This window comes from Ambystoma mexicanum, chromosome 1q (genome assembly GCF_040938575.1).
Source record: "Ambystoma mexicanum isolate Mex_15411 chromosome 1q, UKY_AmexF1_1, whole genome shotgun sequence".
Lineage (NCBI taxonomy): Eukaryota > Metazoa > Chordata > Amphibia > Caudata > Ambystomatidae > Ambystoma > Ambystoma mexicanum.
Genome location: NC_090922.1, coordinates 1,525,827,142 through 1,525,840,084, shown reverse-complemented (window position 1 = coordinate 1,525,840,084; position 12,943 = coordinate 1,525,827,142). Strand labels below are relative to the sequence as shown.

General features: G+C 48.3%; 1 protein-coding gene across 1 annotated transcript in view; it reads left to right on the top strand.

Moving 5' to 3' along the window:
• LOC138563357 (pneumococcal serine-rich repeat protein-like) overlaps positions 1–12,943 on the top strand; it is a 186,764-nt gene that overhangs the window by 114,055 nt on the left and 59,766 nt on the right. The window contains exon 5 of the mRNA XM_069642840.1: positions 8,062–8,213. Within this exon, the coding sequence (XP_069498941.1) occupies positions 8,062–8,213 (152 nt within the window). The remainder of the gene's footprint in view (positions 1–8,061; positions 8,214–12,943) is intronic.

Below are 12,943 nucleotides of genomic sequence, written 5' to 3'. Positions count from 1 at the left end.
AGAGAGCCAGCAGGTTGCAACTTTGTAAAAAAACACATGTATCATTTTGTGTCTACTTCGCTGGGAACTGCTCCTCTTCCCACCACGAGTGAATGGACATTTTTCCACTCGGCCGGACGACGTGGGTGAAGAGAGCAAAATTGAGCTTTCTGGTCTGCAATTAGTGAGGATTTATTCTGCTATTTTGCAGGTGGCTCCTTGTCTCTGGAATTTAGGAATGTTCTGCTCATCTCTGACCTTGGCTGCGAACACCAGCCGTGGACAGTGTTGAGATGGATTTCTGAACTCTGACCTGGTGGGCAGAGGTTCAGACGCCAGCCTAGTTTCTTGGAACAGGGTAACCTTCTGGACAAGCCAGACCAATCAAGGTAGTGTTGGCGGCGGTCAGGACTAGGTCTCAGGAGGGGTGAGGGTGATTGAAAGTCCACAATGAGCACACACAGTAAACAACACCACAAATTGCTCTCAGTCAGGGGTATTTATCAAAAATGCATATACATCTATTAGAGGCCTTATAAGTCAAACACAAGATGAAACCACAGCAATATTAACAATACTAACACAACCATATACTAGGGAACATATACACAGTAACTGTTGTCCTAAAGTAATAGTCAAGCAAGAATGCACCCACAAACTGTAACAGAAGGGGGTCAGACATTGCTAATATACTTTATGCATTTCTTCAGCAACTCAACCCTAACTAATGGACAGTCCAATCCCTACAAAGTGTGGCGCCTTGTGCTCAAAAGTATGTTTAGCATAGCAGCGTTCGATCGTGTGTTAACGTACAAAACGGGTCTCTTCAAGGAGCTGTAGTGGCTCAGGAAAGGGCGTAAGGCGATGAAGAATAGAGTTCCACTATTAGAGGAGGGTCTCCACAAGGGTGCAGAGCTATTTCCAGGAATCCGGAATAGGATGGTAGTTCAGACTATCCTTGCAAAGGTGAGTGGCCCTTGGGGGACAATCGTGCACAAAAGTCTATAGATGCACCAGGGACCACCAGTAAGTGTTGCAAGTACTCACCGACCCTCGATGCAGTTTGGAACAAACTTCGCCAGTCAAGTACAGTTCGCTCGCCAATTCGAGCCCTGCAGTTGTGTGTCTCTCTGGTTTTCAGGTGATGCGTTCCGGGACCTTAGTCCATGGCAGGACAGTGGCCTTTTCTCCCTTCTGGGGAAGGGATCGGGCCAGTTCCACTGCAGCTCGTCTTAGGGCACAGGAGGGCACAGCAGCAAGGCACCCACAAATCTCTTCACCACAGCGAGGCGACACGGGTACCGTGCATGCTTGGTTTCAGGTGGACCCTCCTAATTCCAGACCTAGGAATGCTAGGTGTACGAAACTCGGCTGGAGAGTGCCTTCTACCAAGAGTTTACTGTTCCCAAAGTCTCAATTCAAAACACGAGACAGTGGCGAGTCCAAAGAAAAGGTCCCGTACGAGCTGGTCAGTTCACTGGGCAGTCCAGGAACACTTTCGAAGATGCTCGTTTACAGGTTAAGCAGGAGGAGCCGAGAGTAATTAGTCTCACTACTCCAACGGGTCGAAGCACCATAGCAGGCCTTCTATGATCTATGAGAAACAGGGGCTCTGTCAAGACAATAGCGGGGTCAGGGTGCCAAAACTTCTAGTGGGTCACCAGCGGTTCCAAAATCTGTTTCTTCGGTTCAAGATACTTGGCTCCTTTACTAAGTTTGGTGTGAACTCAGAAGATTGACCTGGAACAGGTTTAGAGTGCCTTCTCCTTCGCGCCAAAACGAAGAGAAACCAATAGGAGATCTGCTCACATTCAACCATTCCAGGAGTGGACCAATCACGAACCACGGTGATCCCAGTCATCCCAGCACACCAGACATCCTGGCACCCAGGATGTGTATTGGAACTAGACAGCTCCAGCCCACATCCTGGGCACACACACACACAAGGCAGGCAGAAGCCCGCAAAAGCTTTGGTTTGCGCGGGGATCTGCGTGACCAAATAAGGAATTTCCCGGGACAAAGTGGCCAAAGGACAGAACAAAATACTTCGTGGCATGGCCATTTTAGGCACCGGCCACTGTCCTGGGCCAAATGCAGTAATCGCGTTTTGGGCCATTGAAAAGAGTCAAAATTGCTTTAAAAGTAACAGCTGCCACCAGCTCTATCCTGGGCACACTAGTACCTTCACCAACAACCCTTTGAGGGTGTCTAAGGCCTTACAAAATGAACAAGAGACCCCAGCACACTGTACTGGAAGGTTCATTGTGCACTGATAAAATGTTGCCAAGGAATGGCAACAAAGTGAAAGACTAAGGGAAACTAAGTCTCTCAGTACTGACTTTCTGAAGGGCCTGTCAGTTTCCCCTTAACAAGATGAGCAAAAGCCCCGAGGATAGCAGAAGGCTGTGCTCCACTGGTAAACGTCAGGCTAGGATGGTCAGACAAAAGCAGAAAGTTCGGGGGTTCACAACTGGAGGGATAATTACACATAAATGGAAATCTTTCGTAACAGACAGTGTGCTGCAAAATCTGTTTTCCTTGGTCCCATATTCCGAGGCCTGTGGCTTCATGTAATTCTACTATGTTTATGATATCATTTCTACATATCTATATTGTATTAGTGTCCTTATGGGTTAGTGCTACTTGGTTCCTCCAGGTTCCTGTAGTTCCATATGGTTAGTTGCAATAAGCGGCTGCACGCTTGCTCTGCATCTCTTGCTTTGCTTGCGTTTCTGCGTTCCTGCGTTTGGCTAATGAGAGAAAGTAACAAAGGCTTTTGACAGTATGTATATGCATCTGTCCTCTATGTATAGAACTGTGTAAGCATGTTCTTAGTGTGTGCACGTTTGTGTCTGTGTAACTTCGTGCAGGGATGCGAGTTTGCTTCGTGGCTAGCGTTACTATGTCACGGTGTCTCTAATGACGTCAGCACAGCTGGATAGTTGTCATCAGTCTATCAGGTCCAGTGTGGCACCTGTATCCAGGAAGACGTCAGCTGGATAAGGTTTGAATGGTTGCCTAGGAGACTATTTGTTTGCATATGTGGATGTCACTGGCCCCCCTGGGGGCTGGCCAAACAGTGACTGGCATCTTGCATTTCTGGCTTTTCGGGATGTCATGCTTATGGGGGTCAGGAAGGCCATTCCAGGGGCCCTCTCTTGAATGGAGTACGGCCAACTTTAATTTCTCCTGCCGGCGGACTGCCAAGCACATTTCCTTGTGCATGCGAGAACGCTGCACACCTCCTATTGGCTGTCTGTGCTGGTGACGACAGGAGCGCTCGCTCCGTTAACCATGTCCGTACCAGGAAACGATAGCCATAAGGTTGAAGTGGCCGAACCTATTTCAATGATAGGTGGGAAAGGGGGATGGGTAACTGGTCCCCCCTGGAGACTACCAATACAGTCCATAAATCCTGTCAGATGGTACGCTAAACCAGGAGGAAGTTTGAGATTCTGCCTCGTACTGGAGACGAGTGAATCCGGAAGGGTATCTCATTGTTTCTTGGCATCTGAGGATGCGGTAGTGGAAGGAGAAAAAAATCCTCTATTTGCAGTTCTCTGCTGCTTTCTCCTCTGAAAACTGGATGATCCATCAAGCTGTCTGCGCTTTCTTTCTTGGTAGCCACGAAACACACTGAAGCTTTTAACTTTGAAATCAGACCAGCCCTGTCTGAATGCTTGAAAAGCCTTCTGAGGCCCTCTAGTGAGCACTGTAAGTGGTTTTGCTGTCAGGTCGGAATCTTTCTTCTTGTTTAGCTCATCATCCGTGGACGGATGGAATAAGTCATTAACCTCAAAGGCTAAATCCAAGATGTTGTCCTGTACATCTATGTGAAAGTGTGTACCCTCACCCAAGCTGTTCGCCTCAATTCTACGCATATGCTGATGGCTCTTGCGGGTTTACCAATTTGGTGAGCTGCAGATTCTTGCAAATCTTGAGCAATCAATTGGGCTTCAGCCAAACTGGAAAGCCACTATTCTCTCTTGAGGCAAGTATTGCTGAAAATCGGCGATCTCTAACCACAACGGATGGTTAGCAGCTGACAGGAGCGCATCTCAGTTTGCCTGTCTTAAATGAAGGGACGAATTAGCATAAACCTTTTTGCCGTAAGATTCCATCAACTTATCTTCTCTAGAGAGGGGATTAGAACTTTGTGTGCCGAAAGACATAGTTTGAGGAGTTTTTGCAAAAATTGTAGCCGACGGTCCCACCAACGAAGACTGTTGTTGTGGAACTGCTGACAGACTTGCAGTCTCGGAGTACAGCTCCCAATATCGAGCCTCAATCTTTTTGCTGACTTTGGGCACAGAATACAAGTTAGTGGCCCCAGCCAGTACATCCTTCTGCAAATGAATTCCAGTTTAGACGTTTTTATTAGCTGACAGAACTCCTGCTAAAACACAGAGCTCCACGCTTTTTTCTCTGCAAGGGGAAAACCCAGAACGTTTTGAACCACAGCCGTCCTGTTATGAAATGCCCTAGATCTCTTCCTCGCTCTCATCGTCGTCGGTGCCCCGTTGAGTGTGTGCAGGCAGAGCCTTAACAGAATCCGTAGCTAGCGGGACGGTGCCCTGAGTAATGCCCGGATTAGTAAGAGTAGTTTGGTCTGATTCCAAAACCAGAGCGATAGCAACTGGGTTGCTTGATGAGCACGAGTCTGCAGTAGGTGTTGGAGTAGAGGGTTTCAACGGGGCCGGAGGAACCTGCAGAGTTGGAATGGCCTGGGGGACGACTTCTCTCCTTAAATTCCTAAAATAACTCTTCGTAGGGTCTGAGTGCATGATTCTCTGGAACTTTTAAAAGAATCTATCTTCAGGCGAGGCCGAAGACGTTGAGGCTGTTGGTGTCCAACTGGCTGTTGACCGGAGGAGGCACCCGGAACCTGAGAGAAGATGATGGCATTGAGTACGCAGTCGACCAAGTTGTCATTGGTGACCATTAGACCCATACAAATTCGTCCTTGTGGGTGGGAGCAGAATTTGGTGAAGAGATCTCTCGTATCTCTTCTGCTGCTCGGAACACCGAGACTGAAGGAGGTCTGCATTCCGAAGCTCCTTAGCCTGCCATTTTGAAGGGGGCTTGTTGTTGTTCCTTAAACTGCATCACACCTCGAGACGGTTGTGAATGTGCCTCACAGGTCATAATATTCGTGGAAGCTGCTCTGTGAGACAATCTAGAGATACAGGGCGCTGCGCTCAATGAGAGCTCTTCTTTTTTTTGGGACCCTTGCAGGTCCTTGTGGCATACCCCAGGAAGTAAGCCCCCAGAGAAACGTCTAGAAGGTCGCAGACCGTCGGGCCCTTTGGTAGGCTTAAGGCGCTGAGGCGTCACCTTGTATCTGTAAGACATGGTAATAAACCCAGAGGGGCCCTCTGCGTCACCACCGGTAGAAGACTCAATGGCCTCGGTGACTCCTCTGATCACAGTTCTTGAAAGTACCTTGCTATTTCAACCGGTAGAAGCAGGCATGGCCTTGGAGCGGACTCCGGCGACCTGGTGGCTAACTGCAACAGGACCTGCGTCACTCCCACTTGCGCCGGCTTCCTGACTTACCTGCGTCGATGATTGTGAAGGGACAAGCTCCTTAATGTATCTGGGCGATGAGACACAGAACACTTCTCGCCACTGCTTAAGTCTCCTACAAAGAGGCTGGTGGGAAGAGTGGAGCGGAGGAACAAGACACCCGTGAATAGCTGAGGCCGAAATTCTCCAAGCAACGCACATGGATATCCGCCATTTGCGGTAGGAGGAGTCAGCAGGGCTAGCTGTGGAGCCTACTGTGCAACTCACATTTCTTAAGGGGAAATTTGCTTTTGTGATGTACCAAAGCACTGCGGCCCCGTTCTTCTAGGACGGACTCCCAAAGGTATGGGGGTAACGGGATGGGACGTAAGAGTGCATGAGACGGACAAAGCTATTTAGAGCAAGGGACAGCATAACCTATAAGGCTCCATGTCTTCTTCTACAAAATGCAATGGTAACATTTTGGATTTTGAAACAGTTGAGTGATGCAAAGAAGTCTCTGTGCACTGTGAATTCCTGTGTAGCGAGATCAGGGACGTGCCAAACCCATGTATCACTGAAACATGCCTCCTTAGCTGGCATGGCACCAACATGCTGCCTCCACTTAGGCATGTTTGGTCACCACTAAAAGCTATTAGAAATGGCTAAGCAATGAACCATGTACATAGTAGCTATAAAAGGCAGATTTCCGCACCAGCAGACGCAACTGGTAAAACTTCTAAAGCTCATTTGCATGAGCTAGATTAAGGTAAAAGGCCATCAGAACGATTTGTTGCTTGAATTCAATTCTGTCCGCCTCTAAGATACTTGTAATCGCTGAATCTGAAATACAGTATGACCGGGCCAGTCTGTTCTGGATCTCCAATGCCTGCACGGCATGGGTGTGGAGGGCATGAAGACATGGGCAAAACACTGGCATAGTCTCGGGAGGATAGCTCTGGGGCAATGCGCTCGCCTTGGAAGCAAGCCGACGCGCAGCAACACAGGTTCGATACCCAGGTCCGTGCTAAGACAACTCTGGGTATTAAGTGTGTTATGAAAGACCAATTATAATCGATGCGCCCATCCAACTATGCCATCCCTCGTCTTCTTATACTTAAAGTGTTCGTTTCAGTCACTGCTAGGTATTGCTTTGCGACACTTCTAAGCCAAAGCCTTACATTGATCACTATCTCCATTTGCAAAGCCAGATCTATTGGCTTTGCCAATCATTTGTACTGTGCATTTGCCATTGAAGGATATCACCAGTGCTTTCACTGCATCATGTCAGACAGATGGCATGCAGGCTTATTCGTGACCAATCACGTAGCTGCAGAAATGAGCCAGGCCCTGCTTGCATGCCAATGAATACCCGTTGGGTGGGTTTGACACGGCTGCTTTCCACTGTAAACCATCTTATATTTCCACCAGAGAAGCATCAAAGAGAGTTGAGTGGAGAGAGTTGTGTGGCTGGGCAGTGGTGAGAATGAAGTTGGTCACTCTAATTCATGGTCCTCAGTGCTGTGTGTAATAGTTTGTGTACCTTAGAAAAGCTTGTTCAGTTCAGTCCACTGACAATACACTTCATAAAAGCAATGTACCCACAGCCCTCTTCTCCAGCAGCTTTGTAAAACTTGATAGAAACAATTACACAATTTTACAAAAATACTGTTCTGTAAGTGAAAATATTCTTCGGGGATATAAAATAGACTTTGAACGCTGTAAGATAGAAGGAAGCCTCACACAGCAAGAATAGTGCCTAATAACACAATGCAGGGATGGATTATGTAGCTGAAAGGTGTCACACACAAACACACATTGAACAGAAGCATTCTCATGGAGCCGAGGCACACACATTTTTAAATGATGGAATTGCCAGCTGGCCACTACCAAACCAAGCTGGCTTCTGTGAATAATCACGCTTTAAAACACAAAAGCACTGGTTCTGGAAGCTTTATAATATTCGTTAAACACACGGTAGTGCAGCACAAAAGTGGAACAAACATAACTGTACCATGGGGGTAACATGTAACAACAATATGAAAATGCAATGCAGCACAAAAGTGCTAAACACATTCATGCACGAAGCACATGATTGCAGGAGAATGTCTTTAAAGCAACATTCGGCACCTCCCCCCCCCCCCACACACACAGCTCCCACAGCCGCAGTAGCTTCGCCAAAATGGCCATCACGCTATCCCATTCTTTTAACTAAGTAAATGACTGCGAAGTACCTTCCTTTGGTGTCATTTCTTTGAATTACTTCGCGGGGAAGTCATTTTCTAGAGGTCATGTAGGTTTAGGCGATATACGGGGGGTGGTAAGCGGCTGAGGGTAGAGCTGGCAGTGAAGGGAGAAGAGGGGTGCATGGGGGAGCTCCCCCCATAACATCACAATTCGAGAAAAAGAATGGAATTAATTGCAATGAATTAGATGAGCAGGAAGTCCTTTATTTCACTGTGATAACGTAGAAGCATTCTGCAAATGTAAGCATGAGCACTGCTTTTTTGATGTGGCCCTCCCGCAAGCTAGGGTGGGCTTAGCCGAGAAGTCACGCTTCACCTTTTCTTTCCTCAGACGAGGCTCAGTGATAACAGACACCCTGGTTACCTTCCATGGCCCTGCCCACACAGATCAAGAAATTGCCGACGCCCTGGGGAACGCAGCAGAAGCCGCCAACAACACTATCGGGGGCTCGCCCGTGGACCCCCGCACCATCACATCCGACGGTGAGTGAATGGGGGTGCAGCCTCAGAGGGCCAATGGCAGGCGTGCGGGTGCCTCATGCCATCTCGTGAAGGCAGGCATCTGTCATGCATGCGTCACGTGCATGGAACCTTCTGCCACAGGCAGCGTCTAGGAGTGGCACCAGGGACGTCATTTAGGGGTCGCCAGAGGTCGCAACTGCGGCCTCTGCGGCCGCCCGCCTGCAACCCCAGTATTAAAAATGAACACAAATATATAGGAATTTTTCTTTTTTATAAACTAGAAGCTTCAACTTTAAACCATAAGCCGCCTTCAGAGCATAGAAAGGTCACATGGAGGACTTCTTTTGCAGGGATACGTGACAAGGGGAGTTTAACTGACAAATAGTCTGTCAGGGCCCAAAGGATGGAGAGTTGCCCAGAATGTGGCTGTACGTTATAAAATACAACTTGGCTTTTTTCAAATATGTTTTTTAAAGCCATTGGTTTTGAGAAGTATTTGAACAAGTTTAATGCGCACTGTAAATGTATAATTTTTCAGTATTTCATAAACGGGACAAATGCAGTAATTTATGGGCTCACAATTAACAGTGAGGTCATCTTTTGATTGCTGAGTTTTTCTGTATCGCTGCCAAAGAACTTGCAACCTGAAAGGCCTGGCAATGGGCATCCATGCAAGTAGCCTCTTAGTGCCAACTACTTGCTTTATGATGTCTGAATCACTTGCAAGCATGCACGGTGGCAAGGTTGTGTGGCAACACTTCCTGTGATGTCACTTGGGGGTAGGGTCCGAGGGGGGTCAAATGACATCACTTCCTTTGATGTCATCAGAGGCCAAGGGTCTCCTGGCATTTGGGTGAAATGACGTCCCTGAGGAGTGCACTTATGTTATTTCGTCATGGCGGTGGATGTGGCGGACTACACTAATATTAATATTGGGTCTTTATATTTTTGATTGTGGCGATCGCCAAAATGAATTGGTGCTAATACAAACTGCACGCCACGTGTGCAGCGCGTCGAAGCGCTTTAGCTAATCATCTTTATGCAATCTGCCCCCCCCCTACCGAGCTATCGTGGCAGTTTTGCTGCATGAAACACGCGTGAGAATTTACTGACACCAGTGTGAAATTATTTGTAAGCATCTGCAACTGATTGTAACAAGATAGACACACGTCTCGGGAGGATAGCTCAGGGGCAACATGCTCGCCTTGGAAGAAAGGCGTCAGAGAGCACCACAGGCTCGTGCCCGGGTCCGCGCTTAGAAACCTCTGGGTATTAAGAGCGGTAGGAATTATCTATCATATCATATACGAATTCTAAGCCACGATGAACCAATTCATTTGCAGGCGTTGTTTTCAAGCAAGCCCAAAACTAAGAACCCGCTCCCTGCTATATATGGAAAGCATCAGCACTATGTTTAATGGGACATGTATGTCCCCATCCTCCACACTCTTGGAATGCTAGGCCTGGGGACCCAAGCCATTGTACACTGCAATACACCTTTAAGATGGAAAGCAGAGGTGTGGCTGGGGCGGGGGTTATAGCCCCCCCCCTCTTTTGGTTTCAGCCCCAGATAGAAGCTCAGGGGCTACAACCAAAAGGCTGTAGCTAGCCCCGAGTAGCCCCGGATCTTTTCTAGACCTAGCAACACCCCTGCACAGCACATGAGGGTATGAGGTCCACCCCGCCCCACTGCCAGGGATCCGTCCCCCAGCCCCTCCTACCTCACATGTTGGTGACTTAACGCTTTTGGAGAGGGCAGGTCATTTTTTGCTGCGTCACCATATGTCTCAACTCACACACTTTGGCGGGTGTCACTGCTGTGTAATTAGATCACTCACCCGCTGAGCCCCCTACACGCCCATACGCTTCAATGGACCCTCACCCACCAAAAACGAAATCGGGTGTTTTCACATCATAAAGGTTGAGAGCTGTGCGTCGCTCCAACATATTTGACATTTTGAACTGCCTTTTGTCCATTGGCCTCCTGCCAGCCTGTGTGACTAGCTTACCGCAGCCTCTCTCACGCTGGCCGCCCTCCCGGGCCCTCTACCCTCGCCTTCTCTCCTCACATCACGGACCTGGCCAAAAAGGCCCCCTTCCAGCTGCCAATTCCTTACAACCAGGCGGCTATTAATATGATCATGAACCCCCGTTTCTGTATTTCTTTCAGACCATTCCCCTTGGGGTCCCACATGCCGCACAACCATACCTTTGCCCCCACCTGTCCCATCCCCTGAAACATCCCTAGCATTTGGGTTTTCACACCATCCCAGAATATCTGCAATACCGGGCAATCCCACCATATATGTTTACAATTCCCCACTTGCTTGCATCCCCTCCAGCATTGACCTGATACTTGCAGGAACATTACATGAAACCTCTCTAGGCTATAGTGCCATTGCAATAGGATTTGTATCCACATTTCTCTCACCTGTATGGCTCGGGTTAGCTTTGGGATGACCCCCCCACAGATATCCCCAATGGTTCCTAGAGATGTTTTCCCCTAATGTCACCCACTGCATAATTAGAAGACTCACCCGCTAAACACCCTGCACGCCCACACGTTACATTTTACCCTCACCCGCCAAAAATGAAATCGGGTGCTTTGACAACATAAAAGTTGAGAGCTGTGCGTCACTCCAACACATTTGACTTTTTTGAGCTGACTTGTTGGTTTTGGCGCTTTGCTGGCATAAGCCACCTAATCGCTAAAACATGTGGGCTGTAAATGCAAAAAAAAAGATGAAAGGGGAGTTTGGGAGCAGTGTATGGCGTTGTCATGGCAACTTGCAGCTTCTGGCGATGCACCATTTGACCCTCTCGCTCACGTCTGCCAGCCTGCTGTTGCCGAGGAGCTGTGCATGCCCCGAAGTAGGAGCAAAATGACTATATGCTGCATATTATTGGACTTTGCATGTGCCAATGCTTTTAGGCACTGAAACTCCTGTCGGACTATGTTTAATGTTCTGCGGCTCTCATTGGTTGACGACCCCTGGAAGTGCGAGCAGGGTTGTGTGTAATCCTTTGCTGGTGTTGTATGGGATCTGGCTTGCCATGATTAAATACAACATCCGGGCATTTAAATGTTCTCCCCTCGAAATAGTGAGGGGGTGCTGAGGGGGATGAGCCACTGCACCCCGTGTGCTCATCTGCTCCATCACTTCTAAGCACACATCCCCTGTAAAGAATACTGCGGTTTTCTCCCTAACCAGTGTCCTTTTCTTCAAACTTAAAATCTGCATCTCTTGGCTCCTCCCTGGGGAACGCCTCCTTCACCAAGCACATTACAAACTGAAGAACGATGTGAGAAAATGTAACACAGCGTGAAGATGGAGACTGCAATGTCCTTGCTCTGGGCTTCAGAAGTAAGAGGAGTGGTAGCATTAGTGAGAAACAGGCGGTGCTCTGAGGTCATCCGTCCCATTTATCATTTCTGTTCACATGCTGGTAAATTTCCTAAACTGACAAGGCTTGCACTGACCTCCTGGGGGTGGTGCTAGGCGGTGCTACCGCATCTGGCCAGACCAATCCGATTATTTGTCCCCTCTAGGCTGTAATTCTGCCTATACTGTTCACCCAATCTCATTTCGCCACGAGCCCAGGAATGTAACTTTTGGTTGTGAGGTCACAGTAGTTTAAATCCTCACTGCCGGCCTGTAATAAACTGAGGGTGCATTTGGAAGATGTAGAATTAATAAAGAAGCAATCTATCACATTTCTGGACTCCTCCGTTTCTTGGGCATGTGGGATTTCCCTCAAACCAAGCTCTGGTGTTTAATTCCGCTTCAATACTGTCCGCATTTGCTTGCCAGAGATGTAACACAGCAATTTGGGAGCCTTTTCTACCAAAATCATCTAGGATCTTCTCTTCCTTCTTTGAAGAGCAACTGGTGGATGACTAAGCCACAGCCTTGTTACATAATGTAGAAGTGGGGAGTACAGGGTGCTGAGCCTGGGGTATTGAGACCTGGCAGAGTTTCTTACCTGGAAATGGCCGATACCTAATGTCTAATTTACACTCGACAGGCTGGACATACTGCGACTTCTCCCAGATCTCTTATGCTTCGGATGTAGATTTCAGATCAGAGGGAATCTTTTGACACCAACACAGCAGATAATGCCTCTTCCTCCAGTGAATGGGATTCAGAAATGGGTATAACCGTACATTCCATGAGCCCTCCCAACGAGTCAGGGACTGCCCCGGGCAAGGTGCACCAACTTGCGCCTCATCATTAGGGTCATTATCCTCTATCTGGGCAAATGGTTGGGAAGGAAGTCAAGATGTTGAACCCGGGAGACCTGGAGAGGAGGGTTGTCTGCAGGGCCCACAATAGAAGGGGGCCTGACGAGACTACGTTAATTGGGCAGCGGAGGCTATAGTGTTGCAGGCGCTGGCATGGGCGCCTGCACGTCCTGGATTAGTCTCATGAAATATGCCCGATTCCCCGATCAGCTTTAGAAATTTGTAGAAAAACAAATTCTCAATGGATGCTGCTGGATGCTCTTGGGAATGGCAGCAGGTTCGAGATTCGGATGGACCCTGACCCCCTGTGATGAAGTAACGAGTGGAGGAACTGGCCCAAAATGATTAACCCTAGATGGCAATAATGGGGCCCAATAGACTGGTGGTCTTTGGGGCACTGCTGGTTCCCAATGTTGGGGAGGAAACTATAATCCTTCCATGAAGGCTTACTTTTGCTTTCTATGGCTGACAAAGATGGCTCTTGCTCTTCCAAGCAGTTTTGAGAGTC